At 41.2% G+C, this 13,210-nt stretch overlaps 1 protein-coding gene across 1 annotated transcript in view; it reads left to right on the top strand.

The window, feature by feature from the left end:
* The first annotated feature begins 1,756 nt into the window (after positions 1-1,756).
* Positions 1,757-13,210, top strand: part of Nle (notchless) — an 83,194-nt gene continuing 71,740 nt past the window's right edge. The window contains exon 1 of the mRNA XM_068364599.1: positions 1,757-1,837. Within this exon, the coding sequence (XP_068220700.1) occupies positions 1,833-1,837 (5 nt within the window). The 5' untranslated portion in view covers positions 1,757-1,832. The remainder of the gene's footprint in view (positions 1,838-13,210) is intronic.

Here is a 13,210-nt window from a genome sequence, read left to right as displayed (position 1 = left end):
TCGGGCAGATTTAATTGACTGGTGAAAATCACGACAGCCACGGCAGTCTAAGGGTCGTGTGATGCATCCCCCATCAGTAGGTAAGGATATGGTTGCTAGAATAGGTTAGGTGAGGAACTTAAGGGTAGCTGTTGTTTTTGTGTTTGTTTATCTTTTAACATGATTTTCTATCATAATTTTGAAAGTCTGGCACACGAACCATACATTTTTCCAACTCATCTTGAGTTAATAAGCATTTCTGCAAATCACTCCTATTTGACATTTCCCCACCCATAAACCATGACTTCCCACTAGGGTCACCCATAATTGATTTCATATCAAGGGGGTCCAAAAACTCTTAAACGGGTGTTTGCCACAATAATAATGGCCAGAAATGCTTAATACACAAGTTTTGTTCATGTATTTGGCTAGAAATTAATGCATCCTATATTTAGTGTCACCTAGTCTTGGTCTTTTCATGTAAAAAGTTATTGCTTACCTTAGGGGCTACTTTTCCGATACTGTACAGCAGGGGAACCTTACTCTCTAAAGGACCTTCACAGATATTTTATCGTATATATTCCAGGGTATTCAACATTTCATATCGCACTTAGAAAACAACATAATAACTTAAACAGAGTACTCAGAAATTTGCAAGGACAATATAGCTCTAATACTGTATACACTAGTATCACGTTGAGTCAGAACCCATGTTACGGCGACCCTGATGTGTTTTTTTATGGTTTAAGTTTAATTTTCCATATTATTATTATTATTACTTGCTGAGCTACAACCCTAGTTGGAAAAGCAGGATGCTATAAGCCAAGGGGCTTCAACAGGGAAAATAGCTCAGTGAGGAAAGGAAATAAGAAAAATTAAATATTTGAAGAACAGTAACAATATTAAAATAAATATTTCATATATAAACTATAAAAACTTGAACAAAACAAAGAAAAGAGGAACAAGACAAAATAGTGTGCCCGAGTGTACCCTCAAGCAAGAGAACTTTAGCCCAAGAGAGTGGAAGACCAGGTACAGAGGCTATAGCACTACCCAAGACTAGAGAACAATGGTTTGATTTTGGAGTGCCCTTCTCCTAGAAGAGCTGCTTACCATAGCTAAAGACAAAAGTGTTGTTTTAGAGTTTGTTTCATATTTGTTTTCAGCGTTTCCACAATATTTAATATTTTATGTTTAAATGTTCTCCCTAGTTTCTATTTTAAATAGTAGCATGCTTTTCATTGTATTTTTTTCTATTCTGATTGTGGTTTCATTAGTAAAATGCACTCATTTTTTTATGTTTTTTTTTTTTTGCAGTCTAATAAGAGGGCCAACCCTTTCCAACAGACCTTTCCTAACATTAGTCTATTGCAGTTTTTAGTTGAGATGTAGGCTGTCTGGTTTATGAATGTTTAGTCTTTATTAAATATTTATTCTTATTCTCGAAAGCAGTTTCTCTTGTTTTATAATGTTGTCCCTAGTTATTTTATTAAGCTGTGCTTTACATACATACAAACACATATCCACTAAGAGAACAGCAAGAGAGAGCTGAGGTAAAATTATCGTGCTCCTCTAATACTACTACTTTAACACTCCCGGATAATATTGTATTGTATCTCTTGTGTTTTGATCTATTTATTGTTTTTTTGCTAAGATTTTGTAAAGTTATTCAGAAAAAGTACTATTTAGTATTTTATAAGACTATTATTTTATTCAAATGTAAACTTTTAAAATCTAAACTTACTTAAAAATATATATTTAATGAGAGCTAATATCTCTTTACTATTCTATAACGTAGAACTTTAAGAACACATGTCTGTCATGCATAGGTAACTCGAACAATCTCCTACAAAATGACGTAAGTTTTGCATTTTTCTCATCGCAATTTATATATAATTCTCATTTTGATTGAATTGACTGTTTCTATTGAATTCGCCAATCAGGTTTTATCGTATTCGGTTACTCATTCTGGGATCTGGTGATGCTAGGTTAACCTTAGTCTAACTTTAATTTTGTTATGGGAGTAGTGCACATACTAATGACGTTTTTATTTTACCCATATACTTAATATACCCTAAAGATATTGGTACCATTGTCTTAAGGGTAAATATATGATACTTTAATTTCTAGCCAAATACATGAACCTTATTTTCGTACCAGCTATCTTGTGTTCTATGCATTTATGACCATGATTATTGGGGCAAACCACCCGTTCATGAGTTTTTGGACCCCCTTATATAAAGACAATTATGGGGGACCCCAGTGGGAAACCAGGGTTTTTCGTGTGGGGAGATACTAAAAAACCAGTGATTTGCAGCAAGAATAATGGTCAGAAATGCAAAATAAAACAGAAGATAACCGATAAGGGTCCGAAGTGCTACTGTCCGAAGTGGGTTGTACCCTATGAGGCTAAACATGTTATATAGGGAAAATGCCCCCACCAGGCTGTGTTGAGTTAGTGAATGGGGTCTCCCCTGCCATATCCCTTTCAGGCAATGGAGCCATTTGTCAGACATGATAATTGGTAATAACCTGATAACAACTTCCCTCACGAATGTATGCCGAACGATAACATTAGCAACGTTACCAATGATACACAGTGTTACCAACGATGACTCGGATTGTTAAGGTAATATAACCGGTTACACAATATTTAAATAGTACGAAAAGGGTACAGAACCTAACAAACCCATCTAACCTAACCTAACCTAGTAGTTGACAGGTCACAAACCTCAGGTATTTACTGAGAACGGTAAAATTAGCCTCGATACGAATGATACACAGCGTTACCAACGGTACGATGACATTACTAGCGATAGTAATGCTAGATATTTCCATATGTATTTTAAATAATTTTTCAATATAAGTTTTACACTATATAAAAAGTACAAAAAGGGTACAGAATCTAACAAACCCACCTAACCTATCCTAGGGGTTCCCAGGTCACAAAACTCACGTATGTACTGGGAATGTTAAAATAAGCAACGTTACCAATGATACACAGTGTTAACAACGTTACAAAGGCATTGCTAACGGGAGCAATGCTACGGTAATATTATAATGTATATTTTAATGAATTGTTCCATACACACTTTATACAATATATAAAAAGGTAAAAAAGGGGTGTTGGTCACCCCTGCATATTCCCTATATAACATGTTTAGCCTCAGTGGGTAGGTGCCCACTGGGGATACAACCCGCTGAGGACAGTAGCACTTTGGGTACTGTTGAGATAACCATTTAGAAAAATATATGGTTCATGTAAGTAGCTGAAAATTAAAGTGTCATAATTATGTATGATTCACTTCACGTCCTTCTAATGGTTTTTGCTTCGCCTTGCGCTCGCTTCGCTCACGGAAAAATAAAATCTGCAAGCTCCGTATGTACTGGCAGGTGGTTATATTGAGCTGCGCTCACAATCCCCTTGGCTCATTATTTTTTACTTTCACATGAGTAACAATAGCCATTCACTGAATGGAGAGCGTTTCCATCCTAATTAATTGTCAACATTGATGAAGTTACATTAAATTTCAAAATAGATTTTACTTCCTTGAAGTTCCTCTCGAAGTCATTATGTGATGATGGTTTCTAAACTGAAGGGAAGGTTGGGAAAAAAAAAATGGCTGTTGTATTACAACATCCAGGAACTTGGTCATAAATATTTGGAAGCTCCTAATTGGTTGAAAAAGTCAGGTAATGATTACATCATACAAAAAACAGAAAATCTGGCCAAAGGGAATGCAAGCAATGCATGTGCAGTAACTCGACATCAGTCTCCCAGGTGTAAACAATGGACTTAGAGTGAGAACCGTAATCTTCTCCTTAAGTGGGGCCTGTCCCTTAAGAGGAAGTCTTCCCCTGATGAAGGCCCTCAGCCGAAAGGAAAGGCGAAGAAATCGAGGTTTTCTTCCCGTCCAGCCAAGCCTTTCAGACCACAACGTCAGCAGCAGCAGCAGCCAGCTTTGCCTCCGGTGCCACAATTGGTAGCCCAGACCCCGACCACCTTCCAATGGGTACCCCAAGCCGTGTCATCAGCATCCCCGGCATTCAATCCCGTGTTCGAAGGGCAATCGACCATGTTTCGAGCAAAGCCCAGAGGTGCAGCCAGAGGTTCGGCGAGACGCCCCTCTAGGGGAAGAGGATTCAGAGGTGGTCGCGGCCAGGGAGGCAAGACTGCAGGTCAGCAGTCAAAGTGATGTGTCGCCGGTAGGAGGGAGACTACAGTATTTCCGGGATCGTTGGACCTTAGATCCCTGGGCCCACAGCCTGCTCAAAAATGGACTGGGTTGGAGTTGGTACAGTACTCCTCCCCTGTGCCCTCAATTTTTCCAACACTCCACCCCCGTTTTGGAGGAGTACATTCAAGAACTGTTGGAGAAAAAGGTGATCCGGAGGGTAAAGTCCATCAGGTTCCAAGGGAGGCTGTTTTGTGTTCCCAAGAAAGACTCGGGGAAACTCAGAGTCATTCTGGACTTGTCACCACTCAACAAGTTCATAATGAACCACAAGTTCTGGAGAGGGAGGTCTCAACCTTCCGGACTCACCAGTGGTAGCTTATACACCCCCCCCTGGAACCCCCCCAAGCGGCGGCGCGAGCCCTAAACCACGCCCCCTTGGGTGGAGTTACCAGAGACGAGCGGGTTGACTCGGCAATGGAAGTCACATTTCTGAAGTTGACTTCGGCACAGAACGTTCTCCTCTTTTTCCCTCCCGCTGCTCCCAACATTTGCTGATTTTCATTATCCTGCACTCAGCAACCAGAGTAATATCTCAGCCCACGGCTTAATTATGTCTAGGCAAATTCTTACCTCCGCGGAGGTGCATCGGCTTAGCGAAGACTCCAGCGAAGAGGAGAACGTAATCAGTAACGAAAAACGCACACAATCGACTGCAGATAGTGATATGCCTTCTAATTCTGATATCGTAAATATGTTACTACAACAGAATCAAACTCTTATGCAAATCATCCAGAAAAGGTAAGGTTTTAAATTCTGTTTACAACGAAAACGTCATATGGAAAGCAGCTGATTTAGACTAATGACGTCACAAATGCAAATGGCGGCCCCCATACGTAAGCTTGTTATGATTTGAATGCTTAGAGCAGGCACTTCCGAACATAGCGTAAGTAGCTTAAGCAAAGCATGTGCATGATTACTACACGATTAATCGGTATAAACAAACTACATACTCCAATTTTTATATATTACTAAATTATAATCAAGCACACAAAACAAATTGCTTGCCTGACACATTAAAAGCACGCGCTTAATAGGCAGTAGGCTAGACCACAGGTAAGTTCGAGCTTACATTTCTTGCTTTAAACCTATCGACACTAGCCTAGGCCCTGGGGGGCTATCTGATAAGGGTTACATATGAGGCAGGTCTAGTTTATTAATAATAACATATTTAAACTTATCATTCACTTAAATATGGCACTGAATTAACCTAAGAGGGCTATTTGAGTCGTGAACCCCATTGCCTGACTTCAGCCTTCTAGGTCCGCTGCTGTCCATATTTACTATACCTGTTGAACAAAATTTCAATTAATCTATGGTAAATAAATCACTGATATTAAACATTCATCTCGGCAGAAGTGGTTCACCTGCTAAGAAGAATGAGGCTCCCCCTCCTACTAAGCGCTCAAGGCGATCACCTGAATTACCTGAAAGTGCAAATTTAGACCTCTTTTCCTTTTATAATAATGGAGACGAAAGTGATTACGAAGATTTCAACCTTCTTACCTTCAATAAACCCATTCCTTCATATATTTCCACCAATTTCAAAGCTGAACCATCTTTTCATAGAGAAGGGAAAATTCAATTGAATAATTCACTAGTAGCATTAACTTTCAGTGAAGGCCATAGTGATAACCGGGATAAATTCTTTGTTAGTAGTCAAAATAAGGAGTTCTCAGACTTTTTAAAATTAATTAATACTCCAAAGTTGAATTTCTGGCCTGAAGGTAAGGTATTTGATGACAGTTATAAAAGAAAATTTTTTTATGACATTGAAAATATTAAAATGAGTATTTCTGCCTTTCAAGGGCATGCAGCACTGGCACACATTGTATACCCCTCCAAAGTAAATGACATTGATTTTTTGTCCAAAATTATTATTGGTCCCCTAAGGAGGAGCATAGACCTCATACAAAATTTGATAAGAAATTTCAGAAGCAGAGCACTTCCTAGATACCTCAAGGAAGAAGTAAGAGATCTTATAATCAAAGCAGACATTAAAGAAGTTTGGAATTTAACTGAAGACCAAAAATCAGCCATTGCTGCCTGCTTTCACAAAGGTCCCCTCCTCAGAGGAGGGGCAGCAAACTTCAGGGGTAGGAAATTCAACTTCGGGGGCAGATTTCAGGGAAGAAGGTTCAGTTTCCTCAAAGGTAACCCTAACTTTAGATTCAAGTCTCAGCCACTTAGAAGAGGTAATAGGCGAGGTGGGTACAGGGGGGGGGAGGTCACAAAATGGACAAGCTAATAGTTCAGGAGCCAGAGGAAAGGAAGACCCTAGAAATTGAGCCATGCTCCGCACCAGTTCAAAGAGAAATTTTTTCAGCACCAGTATTCTATGCACCAGTTGATAACGATGTTTACTCTGCACCAGTTAATAATGAGCTTTGCTCAGCACCAGTTAATGAGCTTTGCTCAGCACCAGTTAATTACGAGCTTTGCTCAGCACCAGTGGTTAATGAGCTTTGCTCAGCACCAGATAATAACGAGCTTTGCTCCGCACCAGACCATCATGACATTGGGCCAAATGCTATAAATCAAGATAGAAGTAAAGAGACCTCGCCTTTGGCCTCAAAACCAATGAATAACTCCTCCCAGAGCCCCCCAGAGAATAGGATAGGTAAGTCATTATTGATGAATATTGATAGTTGGAGAAAGCTTCCTAATGCCTCTTTTGCTTGTAAAATTATCAATGAAGGGGTGAGAATTCCGTTTAATAATAAACTTAAAGCCCAGAGGTCATTAAAAAGAACAGGTAAAGATAGATTTTATTCAATTAACAAGCGTAAAATATTGGAAAGTGAATGTGACAGACTGCTAAAACTAGGTGTCATAGAGCAGATCCCCAGAACTTCCTTTTACTACTCCAACCACATATTTTATAAATTCAAACCAGATGGAACAGTACGACTAATCTTTGACATGAAAGTGCTCAACACCATGATTAAAAAACCTTCTTTTACCATGCTCAAGGCCAATACTATATTTCCCTATCTACATCTAAACTCTTGGGCCTGCAAACTAGATTTAAAAGATGCTTATTTTCACATTCCATTACATGCAAGTAGCCAGAAATTTCTAACCTTCAAACTAGGTAAAAGGAAGTTCAAATGGACTGTGATACCCTTTGGACTAAAGACAGCGCCTTATATTTTTTCAAAAATAATGTACACAGTGATCAAGTATATTAGAACCTCATATAACATCTTAATATTCAACTATCTTGATGACATTCTCATATTAGCAAAAGATTATGTAAAATGTAAAAATCACATTCAGCTAGTCATTAAGATCTTGTCAGACTTAGGATGGAATATCTCACTTAAAAAATCTACAATTGAACCGACTCAAAGAATTGAATTTTTAGGAGTGCATTACAATATGATTAAGAAAACTATGAATCCCAGTGGGAAAAACATAGAAAAGTGTGTCGAATTGGCCAAAGCTTTCTCCAACTCTGTTAAATCCAACCTGCATTCCTATCAAATGTTAATCGGAGCTTTAAATTTTAGTGCATCCTATACAAGCTTGGGAAGATTCCATCTTAAATATCTCCACAGGTACCACAGTTATTTTAATTCAGGGTACAAAATCATTCCCCACACCTTCAAAAAATACCTAAAGCCATGGGAACAGAGACAAATGTACAGAGAGATTAACATTCCAAAACCACAGATAGATGCAGAACTTTTCACTGACGCTTCCAACCAGGGTTGGGGAGGTGCATTAGTAATAGCGGGTAATATGCTCTCAATAAATGGAACTTGGACAAATGAAGAATCCTCCCTTCACATCAATGTAAGAGAGTTATTAGCTTGCTTCTATTCTTTGGAACACTTCATCACAAGGTTATACAACAAGGTAGTCTTAATACATGTTGATTCAAAGGTTACTAATTGTTGGATAAAGAAACAGGGTAGTATCAGAAACAAGTTAGCCCATGAACTAGTCAGGAAAATACTTAGTACCATGAAGGATCACAACATACAGATAAATTCCAGATGGATCAGGGGAGTAAGTAACACCATCGCAGACTCACTTTCCAGGGACCTGGGTTCCATTCACACAGAAACTTCCCTCAGTGACAGTCTATTCTCCTTAATCTGCTCTGACTTCAATTTCACCCCAGAAATAGATCTGTTCTCAAATGGTTTCAATACTAAGTGCAAAAAGTTCTGTTCATCTCTTCCAAATCAAAAAGCCATCAGCAATAATGCACTTACGATTAGCTGGAAGGGATCAACACCCCTCTATGCCTTTCCACCAGGATTCTTACTACACAAAGTAGCTTTTAAAATCAATAAAGAATGCAATAATAATATGCTTTTCTGCACCATATCGCAGGGGACGGAACCATGGATTCCATTAGTGAAGTCAGTCGCGAAGCAGCACAAACGATACATTGTGAAGATCGAAGACTACCAAATAGTTCTCAAGGATTGTATCTCACCCTCAGCAAAGCTCCAATCAACTTTGATCGCCTTCAAAATTTAAAGGATCAGCTCCCTAACGTCTTTCCTCCTGAGGTTTGCTCCAAAATTGCTGTCAGCTTGAGGGACAGCTCCTTGCACAAGTATGAAAACCTATACAACATTTTTAAAAGTTTCATTCACAAGGAGTATGGAAGAGACAACAAATTTCCCCTGTTAGCAATTATTTTATTTTTCAATCACCTTATAGACAAGGGTCTGTCTTACAACACCCTGAAGAGCTACAGAGCAGCTTTAGGTCCTATCTTGTCAGGCTATTTCCCAGGTTACTGTCTTGCAGAGGACAAATATGTCAAAGCAATGATATCGGGAGTTAATAGAAGGAAACCTAGAAATTCTCACCAGTTCCCTGGCTGGGATCTAGACAAAGTAATTTCATTTCTCAACACCACGAAAGATAACTCTACCTTACTACTGACACAGAAAACCTTGTTCCTAGTAGCCTTAGCTTGCCCTTTAAGAGCTAATCAATTTAACAATCTCAGCATTTCCAGGAGCACCTTCACCCCAGAACACATTGTCTTACGGAACCACCCTTCCTTCATGGCCAAAAACCAAAAGAACAACTACACGCCAATAGAGATCAGGTTTAGGAAGCTTCCTAACAGACCAAAAATATGTCCAGTCAGACAATTGAACTTCTATTTGGAATACACCAACAAAGTCTGTATGGAAAGAAACATAGACAGGAAAGACCACATATGGCTAGATGAACACTTCAAGATAATGTCTCTACAAAAAATGAGACAACTTTTTAGGGAGTGCATTTTCAGAGCCGACCCAAATGCAACTAAACAGTCAACGAATTTTCACTCTATAAGGGGGCAAGCTTCATCAAGACTGCTATACAATGGAGTATCGATACAAGAAATCATGTCCAGAATGAATTGGAGAAGCGACTCTGTCTTCAGCTCTTACTATGCTCTCCTCGGCTTACAGGGAGCTTTCGATGCTGTGGTCGCTGGACTTCATCTTCAAGCCCCCTGAAGCATCTGCCTAGCTACCACTGGTGAGTCCGGAAGGTTGAGACCTCCCTCTCCAGAACTGTAAGTTTACTTGTGAACGAGGGTTCTGGAGTGGGAGGTGAGACCTTCCGGACTCAAAGTCTGGGTCACCCTCCAACCCTTCCCCCGTGAACCGAGGAGACCATGTACAGTACTTAGGAGGGAATATTCTAACAACTTCATAATTCAACAGAGTAGGCTATATACAAGAACACACACATACAATCACTATTATTCCACAGAAAACAAACTAACTGGAATCTTTCAATATTCATATCAACCAAGAGAGCACAAGAAGATTGAATTTACTAGTAAAAAGACCTTTATGTCCAACAATTTGCACCTTCACAGTAATTCCTTTATAACTTGCACTACCAAGGTAAGCTCAACCACTTCTGTGTTATTTTTTGTTCTATTACAACTTCAAAAATGTGACTTCCATTGCCGAGTCAACCCGCTCGTCTCTGGTAACTCCACCCAAGGTTTAGGGCTCGCGCCGCCGCTTGGGGGGGTTCCAGGGGGGGGTGTATAAGCTACCACTGGTGAGTCCGGAAGGTCTCACCTCCCACTCCAGAACCCTCGTTCACAAGTAAACTTACAGTTCAAGATGTTAACATTACAACACATAAGGGCCTTACTGCCCAAGAGGGCATATACCGTCTCCATCGACTTGTCAGACGCCTATTGGCACGTTCCAATAAGTCGCCGTCTCTCCCCCTACCTAGGATTCAAGCTACAACAAAAACTTTATGCTTTCAGAGCGATGCCTTTCGGGCTAAATATAGCCCAAAGGATCTTTACGAAGCTTGCGAGCGCAGCGCTCAAACAGTTACGCCTAAAAGGGTTCCAGGTAGTAGCCTACCTGGACGATTGGTTGGTGTGGGCAGCATCCAGAGCGGAATGCTTACAAGCTTCCCTACAGGTGATTCAGTTCCTGGAATATCTGGGTTTCATGATCAACAGAAAGAAGTCTCGTCTTTCTCCAGCTCAGAGGTTCCAGTGGTTGGGAATTCACTGGGATCTAGTGTCACACCGTTTTTCCATTCCAATGTCGAAAAGGAAGGAAATAGCGGGGTCTGTCAAGAGACTTCTAGGTTCCGAGAGGATATCAAGACGCGAACAAGAGAGGGTTCTGGGCTCTCTTCAGTTTGCGTCAGTAACAGACCCAGTGCTAAGAGCACAGCTAAAGGATGCAGCGGGAGTTTGGAGAACCTTTGCATCAAACGCGCGAAGGGACTTGAAGAGACCGGTCCCACTTCGGCTACGTTCTCTTCTCAGACCGTGGTCTCAAGCCAGTCGTCTAAAGAGGTCAGTACCTCTTCAGCCACCCCCCCCGTCAGTGACAATTCACACAGACGCCTCAAAGGTAGGGTGGGGAGGTCACTCCCATCAGAAAAAAGTGCAAGGGACCTGGTCCAAGCTATTTGGGACTTTTCACATAAACTTTCTAGAAGCTATGGCAGTGCTTCTTACCCTGAAGAAAGTATCCCCACGTCACTCGATCCATGTAAGGTTGGTACTGGACAGCGAGGTGGTAGTGAAATGTCTGAATCGGCGGGGATCGAGATCTCCACCTCTCAACCAGGTAATGTTAGCCATATTCCGACTGGCGGAGAAGAAGAAGTGGCACCTGTCAGCAGTTCACCTTCAAGGAGTCCGGAATGTGACCGCGGACGCTCTATCCAGGGTTACACCGATAGAGTCGGAATGGTCCCTAGACGCAGGATCATTCTCCTTCATCTCGAGTCAAGTCCCAGAACTGCAGATAGACCTCTTCGCGACGAAGGACAACAAGAAGCTGCCGAGATATGTGTCCCCGTACGAGGACCCCTTGGCGGAAGCAGTAGATGCGATGTCCCTCGATTGGAACAGATGGTCCAGGATCTACCTGTTTCCCCCTCACAATCTGATGTTGAGGGTCCTCAACAAACTGAGATCCTTCAAGGGAGTAGCAGCGATAGTGGCCCACAAGTGGCTGAACAGTGTATGGTTCCCTCTAGCTCTGGAACTACGACTAGAGTTTCTACCACTCCCGGACCCAGTTCTGTCCCAGCAAGTCCAGAAGTCGACTGTCTACGCTTCATTACAGAAAACCCGGACCCTGCAGCTCATGATTTTCTCTCCCTAGCGGTGAAGAAACGGTTCGGAATTTCGAAAGATAGCATCGACTTCCTGGAAGAATATAAGTGCAAGTCTACTAAAAGGCAGTACAAATCAGCATGGAAGAAATGGGTAGCCTTTGTCAAAGACAAGAATCCGCATGAGATCTCTACGGATTTCTGCCTATCCTTCTTCATCCACCTCCACGGACAGGGGCTGGCGGCTAACACGATTTCTACATGTAAGTCAGCTCTGACAAGACCCATTCTGTATGCCTTCCAGGTAGACCTCGCTAACGAGATTTTTAACAAGATCCCGAAGGCCTGTGCTAGGCTTAGACCTTCAGCTCCTCCAAAGCCTATTTCATGGTCTTTAGACAAAGTCCTTCATTTTGCCTCATTACTGGATAATGAGGAGTGTGCACTGAAGGATCTGACTCAAAAAGTGATCTTCCTTTTTGCCCTAGCTTCTGGGGCCAGAGTTAGTGAGATTGTAGCCCTCTCTCGAGAGGAGGGCCGGGTTCAGTTCCTGGATGGGGGAGAACTGAACCTGTTTCAGGACCCTACGTTTCTCGCTAAGAACGAGTTGCCCACCAACAGGTGGGGTCCCTGGAGAATCTGCCCTCTGAAAGAAGATGCATCTCTATGTCCCGTAGAATGCCTAAAGGTCTATCTTCGTAGAACTTCAGACTTCCATGGGGGTCAACTATTCAGAGGAGAAACATCGGGCTCGAATTTATCTTTAAATCAACTCAGGGCGAAAATTACATATTTTATTCGCAGAGCGGATCCTGACAGTTCACCCGCAGGTCATGATCCGAGGAAAGTTGCTTCATCCTTAAACTTCTTTAACTTTATGGATTTTGAACACCTTCGTTCATACACTGGCTGGAAGTCTTCCAGGGTATTCTTTCGCCACTATGCTAAGCAAGTGGAGCAGCTAAAGAGGTCTGTGGTAGCAGTTGGTTGCGTCGTTAACCCTGTTGTTTAACTCTGCGAGGAACTGTGGATTTAATTGGGACTTTGATTCTTGGGTGAGTGTATAGTTATATGCGTTGCTATAACAAGAAGTGAAGGCTCTGGGAGCCCACAATGACTGTTCCGGCGTTATGGTGATTGTAGCACAAGTACAGACAGGTGTGCCGAGCGTTTCTGACGCTAATGTCAGTGGGTAGTAACATGGACGTTTAACTTTGATACCTTGGTATGTGAAAAGTGACCTGATTGTTTTCTTTCAGATAACCATATATCCATGTACTACAGTACTTGTGTAAATTGTTGGTCTTCCACCTATCATATGTATATAATTGTGGTAACCATGTCTATTTATTGTTAATCAATAAACTTGTTCTCAGGAACCTTGCGTCTCCTTCACCTATATTGATTTCATTTTAATTATTGAG

This window comes from Palaemon carinicauda, chromosome 41 (genome assembly GCF_036898095.1).
Source record: "Palaemon carinicauda isolate YSFRI2023 chromosome 41, ASM3689809v2, whole genome shotgun sequence".
NCBI lineage: Eukaryota > Metazoa > Arthropoda > Malacostraca > Decapoda > Palaemonidae > Palaemon > Palaemon carinicauda.
This window is presented reverse-complemented; position numbering and strand designations above follow the sequence as displayed.